The 20457-nt window shown below is 41.8% G+C and overlaps 1 protein-coding gene across 1 annotated transcript in view; it reads right to left on the bottom strand.

Moving 5' to 3' along the window:
* The window catches only part of dock1 (dedicator of cytokinesis 1), a 208916-nt gene that overhangs the window by 176880 nt on the left and 11579 nt on the right, over positions 1-20457 (bottom strand). The window contains exon 2 of the mRNA XM_067244751.1: positions 5731-5814. Within this exon, the coding sequence (XP_067100852.1) occupies positions 5731-5814 (84 nt within the window). The remainder of the gene's footprint in view (positions 1-5730; positions 5815-20457) is intronic.

Raw genomic sequence — 20457 nt, forward strand, 5'->3', positions numbered from 1 at the left:
ACAGACGGTTATGGAATCAAGCAGATGAAAACCCGCATGCTGAAATCTCTGCAGGATAGGTTTGAGGGAAGCGAGCAGAATAGCCATTTAGTTGTGGCAACAAGTCTGGATCCCAGATACAAGGCAACATTTTGGGCGAGTGACACAGAACAGTGCCGATCAAAGTTGCTTGTGCAGGACGCTGTATCCCGTTTATCTGAGTCAGATCAAGACTAGAGCCCGACCGATAAAGGATTTTTAAGGCCGATACCGATACAAATATTTGGTGATTTAAAAATCCAATATTCCGATATCGGCCGATATAAAAAAATATTTAAAAAATCCAGAAACGCGTAACAAAAAAACTGATTTCCCTAACAGTAGTTATTTGTAGTTTACATTTAGTCACTTTTAGCAGAAGTTCTTATCCAGAGCGACTAAATACAGGGACATTCCCCGAGGCAAGTAGGGTTAAGTGCCTTCCCAAGGACACAACGTCATTTGACATGGCCGGGAATCGAACCAGCAACCTTCTGATTAACAGCCCGATTCCTTAACTGTTCAGCCATCTGACTCCTGTTATTATTTCCTCACTAAAATAATATGTTAATGCAGTTTCTGATAAATAAAATGTAAAAAAAACAACAAAAACATGAATATTCATTTATCGGCCATTATAAATGCCGTTACCGATAGTTTGGAAAATGCCCAATATCGGCCGATAATATTGGCCCGCCGATATATCGGTCGGGCTCTAATCAAGACGCATCTGCTAGGCCTACTACTACAGCAACTGAACAGCCTGAGGAGAAACAAGGCCTGACAGTTCGCACTAAACAACACTGTTCAGGAATCTGGAGCGGCTGGGACGATCTGTACCACAGCAATACTGAGGCAGTCACATCGGGTGCTGACGTGGAGATAAGCGCTTTTTTCAGCGAGCCTCTGATTCCTCTTAGAGAGGATCCTCTTCAGTGGCGGAAGACAAACCAGCAGCGATTTCCACTGCTGGCAAAAACAGCAAAGATCTACCTCTGTGCGCCACCAACCTCTGTGCCCAGTGAAAGACTTTTCAGTACTGCTGGGGACATTCGTTCCCACACTCGCAACCAGCTGTCACCTCTTAATGCAGAGCGTTTTGTTTTCCTGAAAGGAAATTCTCAATTCATGTGAAAGGTTTGAGGTTATAGGTTAATTATGATGCAGGACAAGTGTGTGTTTAGGCCTACAATTTTTTTACGTAGTTTAAACATTGTTTCTGAACGAAACAAAATCCTACTATCCATGTTTATTGAGTAAATGTTCAATAACATTAATTTCAGTTAAGTCACCAAACATATTCTGATAAAAACACTTCTTTGCATTGTTGCACTTTTATTGAAAGGTTTTGGTTTGTACTTGGGGGTAGCCTACTTTTTGGGATTATAAATCTAAAAAGCTAATATTTTGGATATTGGTTAAATCCCCAAACATATTTTGAAAAAATAAAACTTTTCTTTGCATTGTTGCACTTTTATTGAAAGGTTTTGGTTTGTACTTGGGGGTAGCCTACTTTTTTACAGTTAAAATAAAATAAAAAGAAAGATACACTGCTGTGGACGTTGTTTACTTCCAGGGCTCAACGTTAGGGTTGCAAAATTCCGGGAATATTCAAAGTTGGAAACTTTCCACGGGAATTAACAGGAATAAACTGGAAATTTGGGGGTAATTTAACTGTATTTACCGTGTCATAAGCAGGCATGCATGCAAACATTTATAATACAACTGCTGTGTGGACATACATACATCCTACTCTCACTGCTGTAAAAAGTTAGTCTACTACTACAATTTTTTTTAACTAAGTTTACAGCTCAAAAAATTTCTCTATATTTTGCAAGCTATAATTGAAATCTGTCTGCAATACCGCTCTTGGCCTCTACGCAATTCGGCGCTCTCACACTTGCCATGCATAGGGCTGAAATGTTCAGACTCAACACTGATGACAAAGACGTTCAAAAACAACAGAACGTTTTACGTTTAGGTTTATGTTTCTGGCAGACAATGTTCCCAACCAGCTGCATTCAGGGTCCAGCTGAGCTAGGCGTGCATAGTCTTGTTCTCAACTACATTGAAGTTCCCGGTTATATGCTTTTGCCAAAAAACTTTGGCACGTTTTTTTTTTCTTCAAAATTCCCCAAATTCCCAAGCCAAAATTCCCGTGGAAACTTTCCGGAAACTTTCCGGAAATTTGCCGGAAACTTTCCGCCCCTTTGCAACCCTACTCAACGTTTACATTTATTGCCACTGGCCCCAGTGGGTTTGAAACTTACTGGCCCCAAGACCATTTTTACTGGCCCCCCCTCCAAAAGTTGTAATTTATCATTGTTACAACAATACCAAAGACTTATAAGTTATGTTATTCTGTTAAAATGTTTAACCATTTATTAAACACATCCTGGATATAAAAAGAACAAAAATTAGATCACATTTCTAGTGATAAAAAATAAAAAGGTAATAGTCAGCAAAACTATTGACTTTGAACCTCAAACATGACGTGCTCTCTCCCCTGCTGACAGCCATCTCGGCACAATTCTGTCTGGCTGAAACTATGAAACCTCAATGCTAATATATAAAAGATTCCATAGCATTTCATCAGTATGAGTCCCAAGTCGACACCATTCTTCTGCTGCAGTTCAATAGCCCGGGGGAACGGACGAACGACTGGTCCATCTTAATTACGTGATATGCCGTTGTTATAAGTCGTGCAATTACACGATGGGCATCTGCATTTAAATTCCTAACCAGCATGGTCAACGGCCTGGAAGATAGATTGTCAACCAGCCGGCTTAGCTGTCACGCAAAACTGGTGCTGTCTGCTATTAGCATGGCTGGTCAGGGATTGTTTTCAAAAATTGTCAGTGCCTGTGTAAAAAGATCCACTTTTGTCTGCTTTAGACGGGAACATACGACAGACGACACAGTGCATCTTAGTTACATAAAAAAAAGTCGCTTCCGTTTGAGCTCGTAGCTCTCCTTCACTTCATTGTCTCGCGCCAATTGTTAAAAAATGTATTGAGATTTTTTTCTATTTTTTTTTTAATGCTTAGTGACAATACAGAAATACAAATAACAGCATACATTATTATTTCTATTTTTTTATAAACACGGAACAAAGAGGAAGGAATTCATTATCCTTTAATAACTGTGTGAAAAAGGCATACAAGTCCATATAATCTTTTTTTTTTGACCAAACGGAGAGAATTAAGAAGAGAGACCATTTCTAGCTGAAAGACACGGAAGGATGGCCGTCCTTGTAGCCATTTTTGTTTGTGAAGGAAAAGTTTGGCTTGCTGAATAAAAATGTTCACAACAAATTCCAAAGAGTTATTTACAGGGTTCTTATAGTAAAAGAGAAAATCATTTGCAGTAAGGGAATACGATAACACAAAAAGATAATAATTTAAGTCAGCAATAAACATTTTCGTCTTCTCACACTCAAAAAAAATATGCAACAATGTTTCATCTGTGTTGTCACAAAAGGAACAAGCAGAGCTCATGTCAGTCTACTTTGCTATATTGACATTCACTGGGAATATTTTATGTAAGATTTTGAAGTGACCCTCCTTTACCTTATTTGTAATACAGTATTTACTCGGTAACAGCCAAGCTTTTTGCCAGTTAATGTCCTGAACCAAAGATTCCCAGTAGAACTTCCCTCTAGGCGTTATCTATTTTCTGAATTTAAAGATCTGGCGAACATGCTTATTTTCACACAAAAGAGCCTGTGACTGCACTGCATCAGCATAGTCTACCAGATCAAGCACGAGTCTTACATTGTTTGTTATATGACTATTTTTCATAAAGCCAGACTGTGTTTCTGATATGATATCACCAAGGCCAGTTTTGAGTCGAATTGCATAGACTAAGGCTAATATTTTATAGTCAATCGTTAACAATGATATTGGACGCCAGTTGTCAATACATTGTGCATCTTTACACGGCTTAGGGATGAGTGAAATAATTCCCTGTTTCATAATCAGATTTAGATTGAAGATACTTGGACTTCCTGACGGCATACCATACTGTGTCTCGAACTCGCCGTACTGCAAAGAGGATGATGATAGATCTGTTCTTCCTTTCTTGTTTAGATCCAAGACGTTGAACGATGTCAACTCCTGCATGTAGACTGTCAGAGAAATCAGGTGCCACTTGTTGTAGAATGATATGACTCTCGTTCTCACGTTCTCCCAGTCAGTTTCTTCCAGATCATGAAGTTTTAAAAACCATTTCCAGCTAAAGCGGCGGGATTCATTCAAGGATGTTTTTAACCCTTGTGTTATCTTCGGGTCATTCTGACCCATCAGTCATTGTGAACCACCGTCGTATTGCGACAACTTTATCGCATACAAAAACAAAGTAAAGCAATTTATTTTAACCGTTGGGCTGTCTCAGACCCCCCACATTGCGAAGGTTAAAAGAAAATGATTTGTATTTGTTTTTGTATTGGGTAAAATTGGGTAAACACAACGATGGTTCGTTATGAACCTTTGGGTCATGTGACCCGAAGGCAGCACTAGGGTTAAAGTGCTATTTTCCATTTTCAAATCTTGAATCTTGCTTTGCATTCGGTGCAGTTCCTTCTTGTTTTCACCCACATCAACCACAAGTTGTTTCACCTTAAGAGAGATTTTCGAGTTCTCTGGAGGTAGCCTGAGTCGTCTTCTCAATCGTGGAGATCTTTTGGAAGGTTGCATCGTGCTTGACAGAGAGTTCGCGGATAGCAACCATAATGTCCAAAATACTTTCACCATTACTAGCCATATCATGCTTTCTCGCGTCATCATATTTAGTTTTCTTACTCATGGGTTTTTTAGGGGTGACTGGCTCGGTAACTACAGTTACGTTATCGTCAAGTGGTGGACTCGAATCAAACCAAAGTTTAGCATCTTCTTCACCTGAGTCCACAGGAGAATGCATAGCACTGATGCTAGCACTAGCTGCCATTGCCACATCTCTAGGATCCTGCAGCATCATAGTCTTCTGCTTTCTTTTCCCTTTTCGCTTCAATCTTCTGCCCATACACTCAACTCGGTGTCTTTAATTAAAAAAAAACATAAAGTGTGTTTTCTCAAAATGATGATTAAATTATTAGTTGTTTTACCACTTCACTTGAACTTTCTCAACAAGCTTGGGTTTACATGTCTACCTGCGACAACGCCATCTTGGCTCCCAAAAATGTATTGAGATTAGAGAATTACAATTTGACAACCACTCGTCACTCAACTCTTGATTGGCCAATGGTGCGCCCCACGATTTGCAAAGTTATTTATGCATTTAGCAGATAGCAAAACAAGCAGGATGTTAAGTTTTACAATGCGATTTTTTTTCAATCAATGCTTTTCAGTGCCCGATCGGGACAGTGACTTGCTAGTTTAACTGTCCTGAAGTAACTTTTTACTGGCCCCGGGCCATCGTTATTGTCGAGCCCTGTCTTCATTAATGTGTTTACTGTGTTAATGGACTGATGATGGGAGTAGGATTCGGTATTGGGTTTCGGATTCGGCAGAATCTAAACCAGTAGATTCGGCATTCGGCTGAACCCCAAAAATCTGGATTTGGTGCATCCCTAAAATCATATAGAATCATATCCAGTTATTGGAGGCGTGTCATGAACACAGACAAAACCCTACTTGTCCCTCCAGGTGGTGGTGAGGGGGGACAAGGAGGCACGTCAAGCCTGTCGTCATGGACACCGTGTGTCATCATTCTCACCTTCATAAGTCTCCAGGATGTGTACAGTGTCTCCAATCTGTAAGGACAGCTCCTCCTCACCGCGGGCATCGTAGTTATAAATCGCTAGAGGGAGAGGGGAGAACAGCCAATGAGAGGGGTGTAAATGAACAAGAGCTGAAAGCCAAAAAGGCAATTGCGTGTGCGGATCTGTAACGTGAAGCAAACTTATAATACACACACAATACAAAAAGTTTTCGTTTCTTTTACAAATGCTTTTGGTCACTCTTTCCATGTCTGTGGGTTTTACAAATGTTTACCCAATAAGAAGAATTTAAGAGCTTGTGACACAATCTTGTAACTCCATTGTATCCTCAAACAGTTGTAAACATCAACTCCCACACACACACACACACACACACACACACACACACACACACACACACACACACACACACATGACCACAGCTGTATATCTGCAACAACAGCCCCTCTCTCAGAGTCAGGCCTTAGTGCTGTTGCTGGACAGTAGCACACTGGGGCTGTCTCCTGCTGTCACTGCTTAACAGCATGTAGCCACACCAGGCATGATGTGACCATTATCCTTGCCACTGGGAACTCTTATAAGACATGCCACACCACGCACACACACTACTGTCAACGAAAAAGGAGGCAAAGCATGGCGCGACAAGGATGACAGGTTGATAAGTGGCCGTGGTGACAGAAGTGTGTGTATGTGTTTGTGTGAAGGGGGTTGTGAAACAGCTGTGTGTTTCTTGCGGAGGGAAAGCACTCCGGGACCCATTGCTGGAGGTTTACTAAGCAGAAAGAAGGCTTCATTTAAGGTCTTCTCTCTACAGGTTCCCCAGCCGCCCTACCACTCTGGTTCATCTGGGTCAATCTACTGACCTGTGTGTAACCCCCCCCTCCCTCCCTCCCTCCCTCCCTCCCCCCACCAACAACCTCAAACTCCCACCCAGAGGAACTTATTCATTTCCAAAGTGCTGCAATGGTGTGGCATGGTGAAAGTTTGTTTATTTTGACAGCCAGTGTTGTCTCGTCTTATCTTGCAGAGTTAATTTGGAAGGCCAAAACTTGATATTTTGCATTTGTGTGAAGACAACACATTTGGCCGACTTAAGACGACAGCAATTGCTGTCTTAACACGGCCGTTCTGAACTTAAGACGTAAAAAATTCAGTGCTACCACTTCGTTGAGGGGAAACCAGATAACAATCATTGCAAAAGAGAAAACAATTCCCCATCTTGTTTGAATCACGGTTAAGAAATTATATTAATTGTCAGTGACTGTATTTTGTAAGCTACTGGTTTCTTAAAAAATTAAGCTTGTATACAATATCATACTCACATTTAAATAAAGATTTAAATGTGATTGTTATGGATTAACCCGCACAAGTTGATCTCCCAACACAAATGGACTGTCCCAAATACTAAATGATAGCTACATAAGAGCCCACATGATCACAACGTAGAAAAAATAAATCCAGGGAGGTGTAGCCTAACCTACAATATCTTTTTCTGGGAGAATTGTTACGTTTACTTGCGAGCCGCGCCATTTGTATGGAATGCCGTGTTAGTCAAATTTAAATAAATAAATAGGTAAATAAATAGATAAATAACTATGCTATGAAATAAACCCTGAAATTAAAAAAAGATGTCAATAAATATATAAATATAGCATCATATAATGATATAGCTGAATCCATTTACCTACATCAATAAATAAATACATTTACTTATTTCAAAATGACGTTTTTGTAAAGACGACATTTATTTATTTAATGGGACTTTTATTTCCTAATGCCACATTTATTTATTTTTTGACTTTTATTTCCTAACGCCACATATATTTCCTAGCACCACATTTATTTCTGTGCTGTATTTATTTCCAATCCAACATGCAAACGCCTGGGGCGTGGTTATCTTCAGACCAAAGCAGCTGCACAAGATCTAAGGCAGACAGGGACACCTAGATTCGAGAGATTATGGAAGTCATAAGTAGTGTTAGAGATTGGAATGCTGGCCTTACTAGATCAAATTGATCAGCATGGCTTGTCAGTGGATATCATTTTGGCACACATTGTAGCTTTTGTAGAGGTACTTGGGCAGATAAGTGCTCTACAGAACGTAGACATTGACCACAAAGTCTGAAATAGTTTGAGACTTATTGAGCACCTTGTCCGTGTGCAAGACGGCAAGTGTAGAAAGCCACCATGGGGCTAAAAAGAATCTTCCTTTAGGGTTAAGGGTTAAGCGTATTTTGATCGTAGCCTATTGTCTGGGTTCACAGTGACGATCTAAGTATTCATTTGTAAGATGTAGTTTCATAAGGGGCTGTGGCAGGGCCGGAGTGGGGCCACTTTTCAGCCCGTGAGTTTCAGGTCCTAGACCGGCCCTTTTTTTTGTATACCAAACAGGGCCGGATGCAGCCTGCTTTGACTGGGGGTGCAGTGAACCTTTCTGGGGGGTATCATGATTACAGAAAGGGATCGTATAATTTTTTATATTGATACCATTTTTGAGACTGCTTAACGATCCGAGTGTTTATCAGGCACGGAGCCAGATGTTGTAAACATTCGGAGCTTTGCCCCAACCTAGGACTTATGGGTTTGATGTGATGCAAGATAGGGACTTCTACACTTAATGCGAGCATTTTTGGCCATTATTTGGGCGCAAAATAGTTTTTGAGCTTTATGTAAAATAAACAGACGTTTTTCAATTGGTAAAACCTTGTCTAGTGATGCCATCACTCCGGCCCTGCTCCCATCCATCCTCCCTGACGCGTAACGTTACGTTAGCGCCGCCCGTCCCAGCTATCGGTATCCGATCTGAGAAAACGTTTTGGAAAAGACGGGCTATGGACCCAACCAACTCTATTTGGAAGGGGAGAACTCCCTCACATGGTACAACCCATGCAGAGGCTGAGGTGTCAGAATGCAGAACGTGTGTAGCCTACTTTAAGAGAAGATAGACTAACGTGACAAATGTCAACAACAAAAGAATCCTTGACCGGCCCAAAAGTGAAGCGGCCCACCGGGAACTCTCCCGAATCTCCCGATTACCCACCCTGGCCCTGGGCTGTGGTATTGTGGGAAATGTGGCTATTGCCTCAAGACAACCCCAAATACATGATTAGCCTACACATTCGGTTATTTTCTGGTGTGCCCACAGTAACCAGTTGTTTTCGATGAACCCATACAAAATGTTGCCTGAATGCCAATACATTCGTGACTGAAAGCTCCTTTTTGCCATGAGCCTGAATAGCTTGCATTGTATAGACCAACAGACCAACAATCATATGTGTTTTTGCTCGAGTGCAATCGAATCCCACTTCATACCAGCTTGCAACTGTTTTATTTTCTTAGTCTACAGCAGCAAATATGAGATGCGACTTGAAAAACCCAAATAATGTTGAATGTTGTGTGAATTTGTGACGAATCTGGTGATAGAGGCCAACGGCAGCTGCTGCTGTTAGGTGAACACACAGCTCACATGCTTACGGAAACCAGGGCGATAACACCGGGTGTCCAGCACCTGACCTGTGCTAAGGGGATAGCTCTACCTGTATGGGGGGTGACAAGTGCCATCACACGGCCGAAAAGTATACAATGTAGACAAGCTTTGCCCACAATGTCCGTGTCGTCTCTGCCTTTTTATCATTGGTTCCCAATGGGAGTGATGGCGGCGACCTAGTACGTGTGGGGACTTTGTCTTTGACAGCTGCGACGTAGCGCTGAAGTTAGCTTACTTTTGTAAACATTGCTTTAGCTTGTGTGACGTGTAACTCGTCTGCAAAGCTAACAATCACTGCCACCACTATGTCTTTCTAGGTGGTATCAGAGCCTGTTTAAGGAGAGCCTGCCCACTCCCTATAAAACCCCATTGTACCGAATTGTGTTGCAGTTCCACCAGTTACACTGGGAGTGATCGCGGTTGAGTGCAAAATGAATGGGAGTCTATGGAGCTAAAACGGCTAAATGTGTCTCTTTCACCTGATTTGATTGTTGTTGAGAAATCTCAGATTTGATTGTAGTTTTTGAATTTTTAACATGGATTATAGGTCAAAATTTGAATAAACGACTTATGTCCTTTCGATTTCATACAGGGTGAGTCGTTGTTGCCCATAACGCTAGCATTCTGCTAATGAATGCTGATTGGTTAGTGAAGGACCGACTACGACCAGAGATCCCGCTTGATGGCATCCGAAGTGGAATCAGAATCTCAGAGCATTAGCAACATTAGCAACAACATTAGCAAGCCAAAACATTTTCTAGCATGTGTATTGACAGGGTGAGCCTAACCTGTCAGCTGTGTTGTCGATGCCTCGAGAGAAAAAAGGAATTGACCAGAGCTTGCCGTAATGCGGTATCTCTGGCCTTACAATATGGAAGCAAATCGTTACCAAAATTCTAATGCAAATGCATTTCCAGAAATGCATTTGCATTTTAAGAATGTGGCTGCATTATTTGACTCATAAATGAAATTAGTAATCAATCATCCTATTTGCATTTTAATTTTCTTCTTCAAGAGTGCTCAATCTTTCACTTAATTAAAATGAAAAAGAAATAGACATTTGAGATTTAATTTTCAAAACATGTCCCAGCAAATAGATACCAAAATTCAATTTGAAATGTAAAATTTGAAAATTAATATGCATTTCCAGAAATGCATTTTCATTTTAAGAACGTGGCTGCAACATCGTGACCACAATTCAAATTCAAATGCATTTCCAGAAATGCATTTTCATTTTAAGAACGTGGCTGCAAAATCGTGACCACAATTCAAATTCAAATGCATTTGCAGAAATGCAAAATGAACGAAAAAGCATTCTGAGCGGCGCAGCAGAGTGACGTCAGTAGCCGCTCTTCTTCAGCTCCCTGCTGACCGAGCTACCCATCTTGTTCGGTAGGGGGCGGTGTGCACATCTGCATTGCATTACATTGCAAATGTGCCGGGAAATTGATTGAATTGCCGGGTATTTAGAGCAGCCTTCCCCAACCGGTGCCCACCGGTCTGCGGACCGGTACCGCTCCGCGTGTCATTTCGTACCGGGCCGCACAAAAAAGAATTAATAACATTATTTCCTTTTAATTGATTATCAGAGTCTGGAAGACGTTTTATTCTGAAAAATGACCTGATTCTCTCCTTCTCCGCGGGCCTTTTCCCCTGAGCAAAAAAGCTCTGCAAAGACGTGTGCTTACTCATTTTTTAGCAAGTTTGTGGGCTTTATTGTGCGGTATCATGCGCGTCTCTTCCTCTTGACACATGACAAGTGATAGTTACTAAAGAATGTATAATACATTACAACACATATTCTAGAACTGTAATCACCAGCTGCATATCGGGCACGGCACTATCTATAATCCCAGTTATTAATATGTGTGGCATTTTAATCACTGAATGCATCACGGGCACTGTGCACGAGTGAATATAACAACAGGAACAATGTTCGTACGACTTTATGAAGGATGCATGTCTTAAAGTTATGTATTGTGCTTATTAAAGTTATGTCTTATGAAACTTAGAAGTGTGCAAAATTATGGAATAGGCCTAAACTGGATATAAGGAACGCACTTCGGGTGTCACTGTCGTAGCTTACAGTCACACACAACAGTGGGACTGACACATTTTCCATCGATATAACGATGGAAAACCAGGCTAAGAAATTTAAAGACGGGGCTGAAAAATTAAGAGACAAAAATACATCACATTCACTAGACATGGTTTTGTCAATTGAAAAAACGGCTGTTTATTTGACATAAAACTCCAAAAACGATTTTTCGCTCAAATCAGCTAAACTATTTTTCTCGTGCGCTCCGCACACTCGCATTAGGTGTGGAAGTCACTAACTAGGATCACATCAAACCCAGAATGTGCATGCATTAGCACCGCAGCTGTCCAGGGCCTCCTCCCAGTCCGTCCCAGCCGGTCCGTGAAAATATGTCTTACATGAAAGCGGTCCGTGGCGCAAAAAAGGTTGGGGACCGCTGCTTTAGAGGACGCATCACAGATCATGGCGCTCCCTCAAATTGTGCAAACACTGTTAGAATTAGCTGAGCAGGTAGAATCTAATAATATATCCGAGTCTGATGCCCGTGACCGAGTAGAACAAGTCATAGAGAGCTTGGCTGCATACTCTGCCGTCACAGATTTAAACATTAATAGTAGCTCTGCCACTGTTTTAGTCATTGTTTGACATCAAGTTGCTCAGTCTGTGATGCGTCCTCTAAAGACCCGGCAATATGTAATGTAAATGTAATTCAATCAATTTCCCGGCACATTTGCAATGTAATGCAATGCAGATGTGCACACCGCCCCCTACCGAACAAGATGGGTAGCTCGGTCAGCAGGGAGCTGAAGAAGAGCGGCTACTGACGTCACTCCGCTGCGCCGCTCAGAATGCTTTTTCGTTCATTTTGCATTTCTGCAAATGCATTTGAATTTGAATTGTGGTCACGATTTTGCAGCCACGTTCTTCAAATGAAAATGCATTTCTGGAAATGCATTTGAATTTGAATTGTGGTCACGATTTTGCAGCCACGTTCTTAAAATGAAAATCCATTTCTGGAAATGTATTTGAATTTGAATTGTGGTAACGATTTGCTTCCATAGTACAATGTGTATGACGTCATTTTAAAAGGCTCTGTAGAACAAAAGGCGATAAAAAAAAAAAATCTAAAACCCAGCAGTGTGTATTTTTTTTGCCTCCCCTTTCGAATTCAACATTCTAATTACTAGACAAAGAATTATATCCTGAGAAAAGTGGATTTTGAGGGGTATAGCTCCATAGACCTCCATTTATTCTGCACTCGACAGTTAGCGCCCTCATATGGAACTAGAGTGGAACTGCAACCAGTTCCGAACCCGGAAGTTTCCAGAGAGTGGGAGTTCTCCCCATATTATACATTCTCTGGTGGTATGTTAGCTACAACCGGTCTCAAGTAGGCTAAGTGGCCAGCTAACTATCAATGGGAAAAATAATAAAAGGACGACCAGTGTGGCCATTTCAGCTAGTTAGTGTTGGGCTGTATTGACACAGACCTGAACAGCCAAACCCATTTTGTTACTGACTGGTAGTGGTTTGATTTAATATTGAAGAATTACATAATATCTGGGTTTTCGTATTGTGTACTGTGTTGAATGGGTCTTGGTCTGGACACGTCTTGGTTAGTTGCAACTTTTAATTGCCAATATTGACAACACGTTAAGAAACTTGACTTCAATTTGATTTACATTTAGTCATTTAGCAGACGCTCTTATCCAGAGCGACTTACAGTAAGTACAGGGACATTCCCCCCGAGGCAAGTAGGGTGAAGTGCCTTGCCCAAGGACACAACGTCATTTTGCATGGCCGGGAATTGAACCAACAACCTTCTGATTAATAGCCCGACTCCGACTACCGCTCAGCCATCTGACTCCCTATAATGGCACTCACAGCCATAGTGATCCTGCTGTATGTGTATCACTGAGGGAAATCATATCTTTTGTGATGAACGCTGTTACTGCTGAGTAATTCCGTACATGAATATGGAGTTAGGGTTTGAAACATTTTGATCAGTGATCCTGTCGGGTGTTATTTGGCTTTTTTTTGACACACTGGTGTTCAGCATTTTAGCTATGCATCGTACATGGCTTTGTGGTGTTTTTTAGGGCCAAATTAGGTTGGTGGTGTTGCCCCGTGAGGTAGCAACGTTAGCCAGGCAGATTTCACACTGCGCAGCATCTTTTTTAATTGGCAAAGTGTCTGTAGTGTCAGGTTCTGTCGAGCCTGAAGCCATCGAACAGGTCAAGGTAAAGTGTAACGTGCACCAAAGTAAAATCGCAGCCTTGTTTTGTCACATCGCGATATTATCGCAAATGCAACTAGAGAGGGTACAATTTCTGGGGAAATTGTAGGGTGTGCTTGCTTGCGTCGGTTGCACAGGGGTCCGTTTTTGAATGACATTTTTACAACTGATTTATGTATATTTTATATGAAAATGCATACTTATTATTTATAAAGATTAAATAGATTTAACGGCATTTTTTTTTGCTGCTCATTTACAACTGAAAATACGAGTGAAGTGTAGAATGACATAGATGTCTTCTCATTTCCCCTGCAAGAGGCAGCCTCATCGTTGAATCAAAACGACTTCAATTTGATTTACATTTAGTCATTTAGCAGACGCTCTTATCCAGAGCGACTTACAGTAAGTACAGGGACATTCCCCCGAGGCAAGTAGGGTGAAGTGCCTTGCCCAAGGACACAACGTCATTTTGCACAGCCAGGAATCGAACCGGTAACCTTCAGATTACTAGCCCGACACCCTAACCATTCAGCCACCTGACTCCCCTATTCATAGACCACTGTAGTATGTGTTGCCCGGGCAACAGAGGCTAATGTCATGATGCTAATGCTTCAGTGAAATAGTAGACTACCATTTCCAAAAGTAGATGCCTACTTCCTTAATAATATCAGCTAATATTGTACATTACATTTCATAATTGTGTTTCACATCACAAAGTAAAATGAGTAAATAGTTATCACCCTGGCCTCTTTGCTTGTGGCGTTCCTGCAGCTGCCTTGCAGTAAAGCTATAGTTAGCCTAGCTATCCCCCAAGTTAACAGATGTGAAACGAATGTTCTGCTACAGGTAGTCACGTGTGTTTTCGTGACGTTAGTGACGTAGTGACGTTAGTAACGTCAGTGACTGTGGCTAGCAAATTAGCCACCGTTAGCTTCACTTTTCACCACAAAAACGCAATTTCTACTTAGACCATGCAACGGAACGTAAATAAAAATACAACCAACGCAATCGCTACCAAGACGAACCTTTTGACACCGCCGTTGTGTATGTAGTCCAAATATTGACTGATCCTTAGGGGGGCGAAAATAAATAATAAATAAATAAATATATATGTGAGAGAACAAAGGTTGTGTTCTCGCCGAAGGCTTGAGCACACCCAATTAATCGTTCAGCCCTAGTAGGGTTAACGTTAGCGGTTTGTGAAAACTGGATTTTGCATGGGAGTGAATTGTGAATCCCCACAAGAACAGCAATACAAACTTGTCTGTGGTGTCTTGCTAAGTACAGATGGGTGTGCAATGTAGAGAACGTGTGACCGGGCATCATTGTACAAGACAGGCTGTCAACTGTGAACCCAGTCCAGTATCAACCAATCAATGACCTCCAGCTTTCCAGGAGAGTTCCTTGAAGTGTAATCAAATCACTTCGACCACCTGCCGTTTCATTTTAGTCTTGGATTTTTGTTGTTGTTCAGTGTTTATTGTTTTATTAAATGTTTTATTTTATCCTGTGAACAATGAGGGGGGCCCTGGCGAATATACCCAAACCCAGTAGGAGACGGAGCGCAGCGGCAACAAAGGCCCAGGGAGTTCAGTGGTAACATGCTGCGATACAAAAAAGGCACAAAGAAAGAAAAAAAAAAGACCACAGCAGGATAAACAAAGCGGAGGGGGGATTCATCTCTGACAACAAGTCAGGGAGCAGTCTATTCACCAGACAGGGGACAGGGAGGAGGGATGTAGGAGGGGGGGTGCCTCAATTAAAACATCATTAAGAGTAGCCAGAAAGCTCTATAGTGCCTGGTTTTTGCTGCCGTGTGTGTGTGCTGCAACTGGGTCACAGGGCAGATGTTCATTATCACACGGTCAGGTGCTGACAGACGGCGGCCCTGAACACACACCGACAAGAGAGGCGTCAGACTCGACCGCCATCTACGTGATGAACTGTCCTAATTCCTCCATGCAACTTAGACCAAGACAGAATCTCGCCCAATGGAGGGGAATATTCCATTTTCAGACATCACTGAAATGACACCAGGGGTAGAGAGCGAGCCAAAATGACAGCTTTCAAACATGGGCCATGACACCCGTAGCGCCGGCTATGCGCTGCTCAACGGCTCCTGTCATGGGGGGATTTGACTGGCAGCTGCAGTTATTCATGAACATGGATTTGCATATGTTTGGAGAATATGGATGTCGATTAGGAAAGAAAACACAGGGGAGGAAAATGCCCATCCTCTCCCTGGAGTGCTTCAGGCAAATGAATTCTTGAGAAGAAAAGAAATAAGAAAACGGGTAGCATCACTCCAGTGGCTCGTTAGCATTTGTAACCTGTTACATAAACTCCAAATGATTACAGATACCTCATCTCCAGAGCAAAGAGCTAGATTTACATATTGGGCGCAAGAACTTGAACCCCTCCCTCCACAGCCCTTACCAAACACTGGACTGATTGTAATTTGACACGATGGCTCACTAGTCATCAGGAATCCAGGCCGGGTAAAACATTTCATTCAGCTCTGAGGTGAAAGTGTGTGTGTGTGTACGTGTGTGTGTATGTGTGTGTGTGTGTGGGGGGGGTGTTGTACATGTGGGTAGTGTTGGGAAAGTTCACTTTCTACATGAACTAGTTCAGTTCATAGTTCACAAATTTTCAAATGAACTAGTTAAATTCATAGTTCATAATTCAAAATTTTGAACTAAGTTCACAGCTCCAAAAAATGAACTAGTTCAGTTCTTTTTTTCAATATGTTGCGGGCTATAATTTTTCTAAATAATTTCCACAGCCCATATAGAACCACAGATGGTGCGGCGGTGCGACACTGGTGGCTGCCGTTGCCAGATTGAAATCTTTATCTGTCTGCAATACCGCTCTCGGCCTCTACGCAACTTCGGCGCTTTTACACATGGCAGGCATAGACAGTAGAAGAAAGCACACGCAGCGATTGACTGGTTGGGCAACCCTGGATACAGTACTGTCAACGGTGTGTTTTTCACTTGGAAGTCTCTAGAAATCTGGCACCTTATTGAACAAAATAAAAAAGAGAGAACGTGCCGTTCACAGACACCAGAATGAACGCGTTCACAGTATTGTTCATCAGGCAGTAATACAGTAAGTTCAGTTCACATTCACCAAAATTATTAACGAGTTCATGAACTTTCGTTCAATGAACGCTTTCAGGCACAACACTGCATGTGGGTGTATGCCTGTGTGTCCATAATTGGCATATTCATACATACACTGGCAGCCCCCAGACCTTCCAAGACCAAAGGAAGAGAGACGTTATAGACAGTGTTCTGTCTATAACATTGTGAAAGTGGTGGCAGAAGGGGATGCGGGTGTGGGGGCATTGGCCATTTCAAGGTTCAACACTGTATACACATCACTCCATCACCTACTCAGTCAGCGACAAAGACTCAGGCTGCCGCTGACATTTCACTCTCCAGCCACCCATTATGGTTGTATTGAAGAACCAATGAGCAGTTCAAGTGAGTCTATTCCCAACTGGATGGCAATAATGAGATTTTAAGAGCCATTTTCATATTAGGCTACTCAATATAGCCTACATTTTTTTTAGGCCAGGAAATAGCAGCCAGCTTTAGAATCACTGAGATCAATAAAATGATGAGCAGCTGGAGGGCGTGCATCATCTGCAACACTGTCAGCAGGTTCACTCACAGGAGTACCAAAGACCTAAATACTATTAAGAAGCGATAGCTAGACACAGCAAGTTAGTCATGCAAACCTATTATTTCATAGTGACATAGACCAAGAACTGGGTGAATGTGTATCTGTATAGTTGAGTGATGCATTACAGAGGAACCCATTTATGATAAATATTTCTTTTTTAAGATGTGTTTTTAGGGGCATCACTGCTTTTTTTATTTTACTGAGAGGACAGGAAATGTGGGAGACAGAGAGATAGAATGACAAGCGGTAAAGGACCTGAGCCAGATTCGAACACAGGCGAGGTCTCAGTCTACATGGGGCACGCATTAGACCAGTGAGCCACCGGTGTAAAGCGAATAGAGCAAAGCAAAGCTTTCCCATTTATTTTTAATTAAGCTGGGAGAATGGCTTGTGTAGTGCCTTGTGGCATTCACAAGTGAATTAAGGGAACAGAACCATTGATAGTATGATATAACTGGATACAGTGAAGTCTCTGACGTCACTATGGCTGCCTATAGAAAATGCTCAGTGGTGAAAAATGCCACTAAAAGGGCTTTTTTGAATTGTGCCATCTTGGATATGTTTTATGTTTTGCCGATGTTTGAATCTCATAAGCGCATTCTCATGAAATCAGAGAGGATCTGTTGTAATGATACTGCCAGTGTCAGCTGCTAAATGATCTCTTGAGCTATGAAGCTCTGCACCAAATATATGATTTGAGTTTAATCACAGACTGGTCCCGGTCACTGAACAGAGCAAAAATATTTGTAACTTTGTTCAAATGAGGAGCCAAGGGCAGCAGCCAATCGTATTGTAGCAGCAACCTTTCATCATACTAGGTGTGGATGGTATAGAAATATAGCGGTATGAATTTGCCCTATGGTTTCTGGTATTTCTGGTTTGCCAGAAACATTTGTAACAGCCTCACTCACACCAGGGGCAAAAAGTATCAAACTCTGTACGTATTTTTCGGAAAATAAGCCGCATTTTATATATATATAACCACATCCCACCAAAATTGGAACTTTGTGTTTGTAAATCGGAGTATAGGCCGCACTGGAATATAGGCCGCACTTTAAACGGGAACGATACCGTAGCGCCGGCTAGCGTTGAGCAGTATTATGCTCACAACTGTTTATTTAACCAGAAAGCACTTTCCCATTGGACAGATTGGATAGCCATCTAACTAGACAACATTCCCAATCAGGGTGAACACACAAATTATCTAAACTACAGACCATTGCATTACACATATCAAAACAGAACGAACACAACAATAGAACTCCAAACAATGCTTATCTAACTAAGATAATGCCCTTAACTTCGTAGCTTTTCAGCTTGGTATTCTGAGTACCAAGAGCATTGTTGCTACAATACCAAGCAATGCACGAGTACAGGCAATGTGTAACACACTTCGGTTTTGGATAGTATGTCCAGAAATAAAGCCAAGTTGCTTATTTAGTGGCAAAATCTATTGTTATGTCTACAAAATTATTTTAGATATAGTATAAGTTTAGCTAGCTTGCAAATCCTGAGTGTTACCAGCCGAGCCTTTTCCCTTTGTGGGAGGCAGCCTCATAGGTTACCTGTGTGTGTGACGTGGGTTTGTTTGACGATTGATCACTGGCCGCTGCTGTTTTTTCGGGGTTTTTAACTTGATCCAGGGTCACCAAACTGACCATCAATGCTGTCAACATATCCGGGAACGTAGTTATGTCCTCCACAATAAGATATCACACTTCAACATCTCCAAACTATGTGATAAAATCTCAATTTGACTGTATACCACCACCTGCTGGATGTTTTGTTGAACTCTTCTCAAAGTTTGCTAGCCCCCATCCCTTCCTCCGCTCGACTACAGATCACGTTACACATGATCGTGTATTTTCATTGGCAAGACAAAGGCTGTGTCTACTACCGCACACTTTACTAAGTACACTGCAATACAGTGCACTGCAATACAGTGCACTTACATCTGTAGTGCACTCCGTCGCTGAGTAGTGCTGTCTCAAATGGAACACTTACGTTAACCACTTGGCGGGAAGTGACGGACGCAAATCTGATTGTGACACCCGCGAATCTAAGGCGAATCTGCACGCGAGTCATTTCGTCCGCCATTATTTTAGAAATGAAATGAAAAGCTGCCGAAAGGGCTCCTCCTCTTCCGCTACGTAGCCAATATGGCGCCCGTTTAGGGCGAGTAGTGTCCATCGTTGTACACTGCATTTTTTGACCGTTTGCAGTGTGTCATCCGGGTACTTTCAGTGCACTGAATTCTGCTGGTTCTGTCAGTGTAAGCGCCCTAAGCACTGAAAGTCAGTGCTCGAAGTGCACAAGTGCGCGGTAGTAGACACAGCCAAAGTAGTGTTAAGCTAGCATTGAAATACACTCATATGCTAACCCATAGTAGCAGTACGATGACAACACAGACACACTTGTCAGAGTAATGATCGTCGCCCAAGCGTCGCCCGAGCGTCGCCGAGTGGTCTTTCTGCCAAAGTAACTTTCCTATATTATTTAGACATGTAAACGTCCATATATGTTCATGAACTTTTACACGTAGATTGTTTGGTATGCCTAAAATAATACTACTTACACTTTGCTGGTGATAGCAAAAGAAAATGCTGGCAAAAAGACCGGAAACTGAGTGTCAAAACCCCGTTCGGGTTTGGACAATAGTAGTTTACAGCGGTCGGGATTGGACACAGTGACGTAACCTGCTTTCCGCAAATGTAAAACACGTACAACAAATGTAAATCACAATCCAAGATTTTTGATTCAACTATGGTTTAACAATTAGTTGACAGGAAAACACATACGGATTCCCAGAATTATAGATGGGCCTAGAAGTCCATCAATCAGGCACATACGAAATGTGTAACCTCATTATAGAAACAGTGTTTCAAAACCCTCCATCAACGCAATTGGCCACTACACTATGACTGGTTGCTTGTTATTCTAGCTAGATACTACTGCTGCTACCAGAACAAGTGTAATGTCAACTAGCGATGGGATTATGCTTCGGTAACCAATTAACTATATTAGAACGGGGTTTTGGTAGCCAACCAGTGTTTGATCTCAATTGTCTGACTGGTTGATTTATCTAAGACATAATAAGTCAATTTAATGAGTGTGTACTCCAGAAATGGCAACAAAGCCTCTGACAGGTTAGCAGAAAAGTGAAGGAAAAAAGGATCATTACAGTTGAGCCCCTCACTAATAGGGCTTAATAAGTGGTTTGGGCATTTTCAGGTGGGGTCTGGAATGCTTTCATTTGGAAGCAATGGCAGAAA

This window comes from Osmerus mordax, chromosome 10, assembly GCF_038355195.1.
Source record: "Osmerus mordax isolate fOsmMor3 chromosome 10, fOsmMor3.pri, whole genome shotgun sequence".
NCBI lineage: Eukaryota > Metazoa > Chordata > Actinopteri > Osmeriformes > Osmeridae > Osmerus > Osmerus mordax.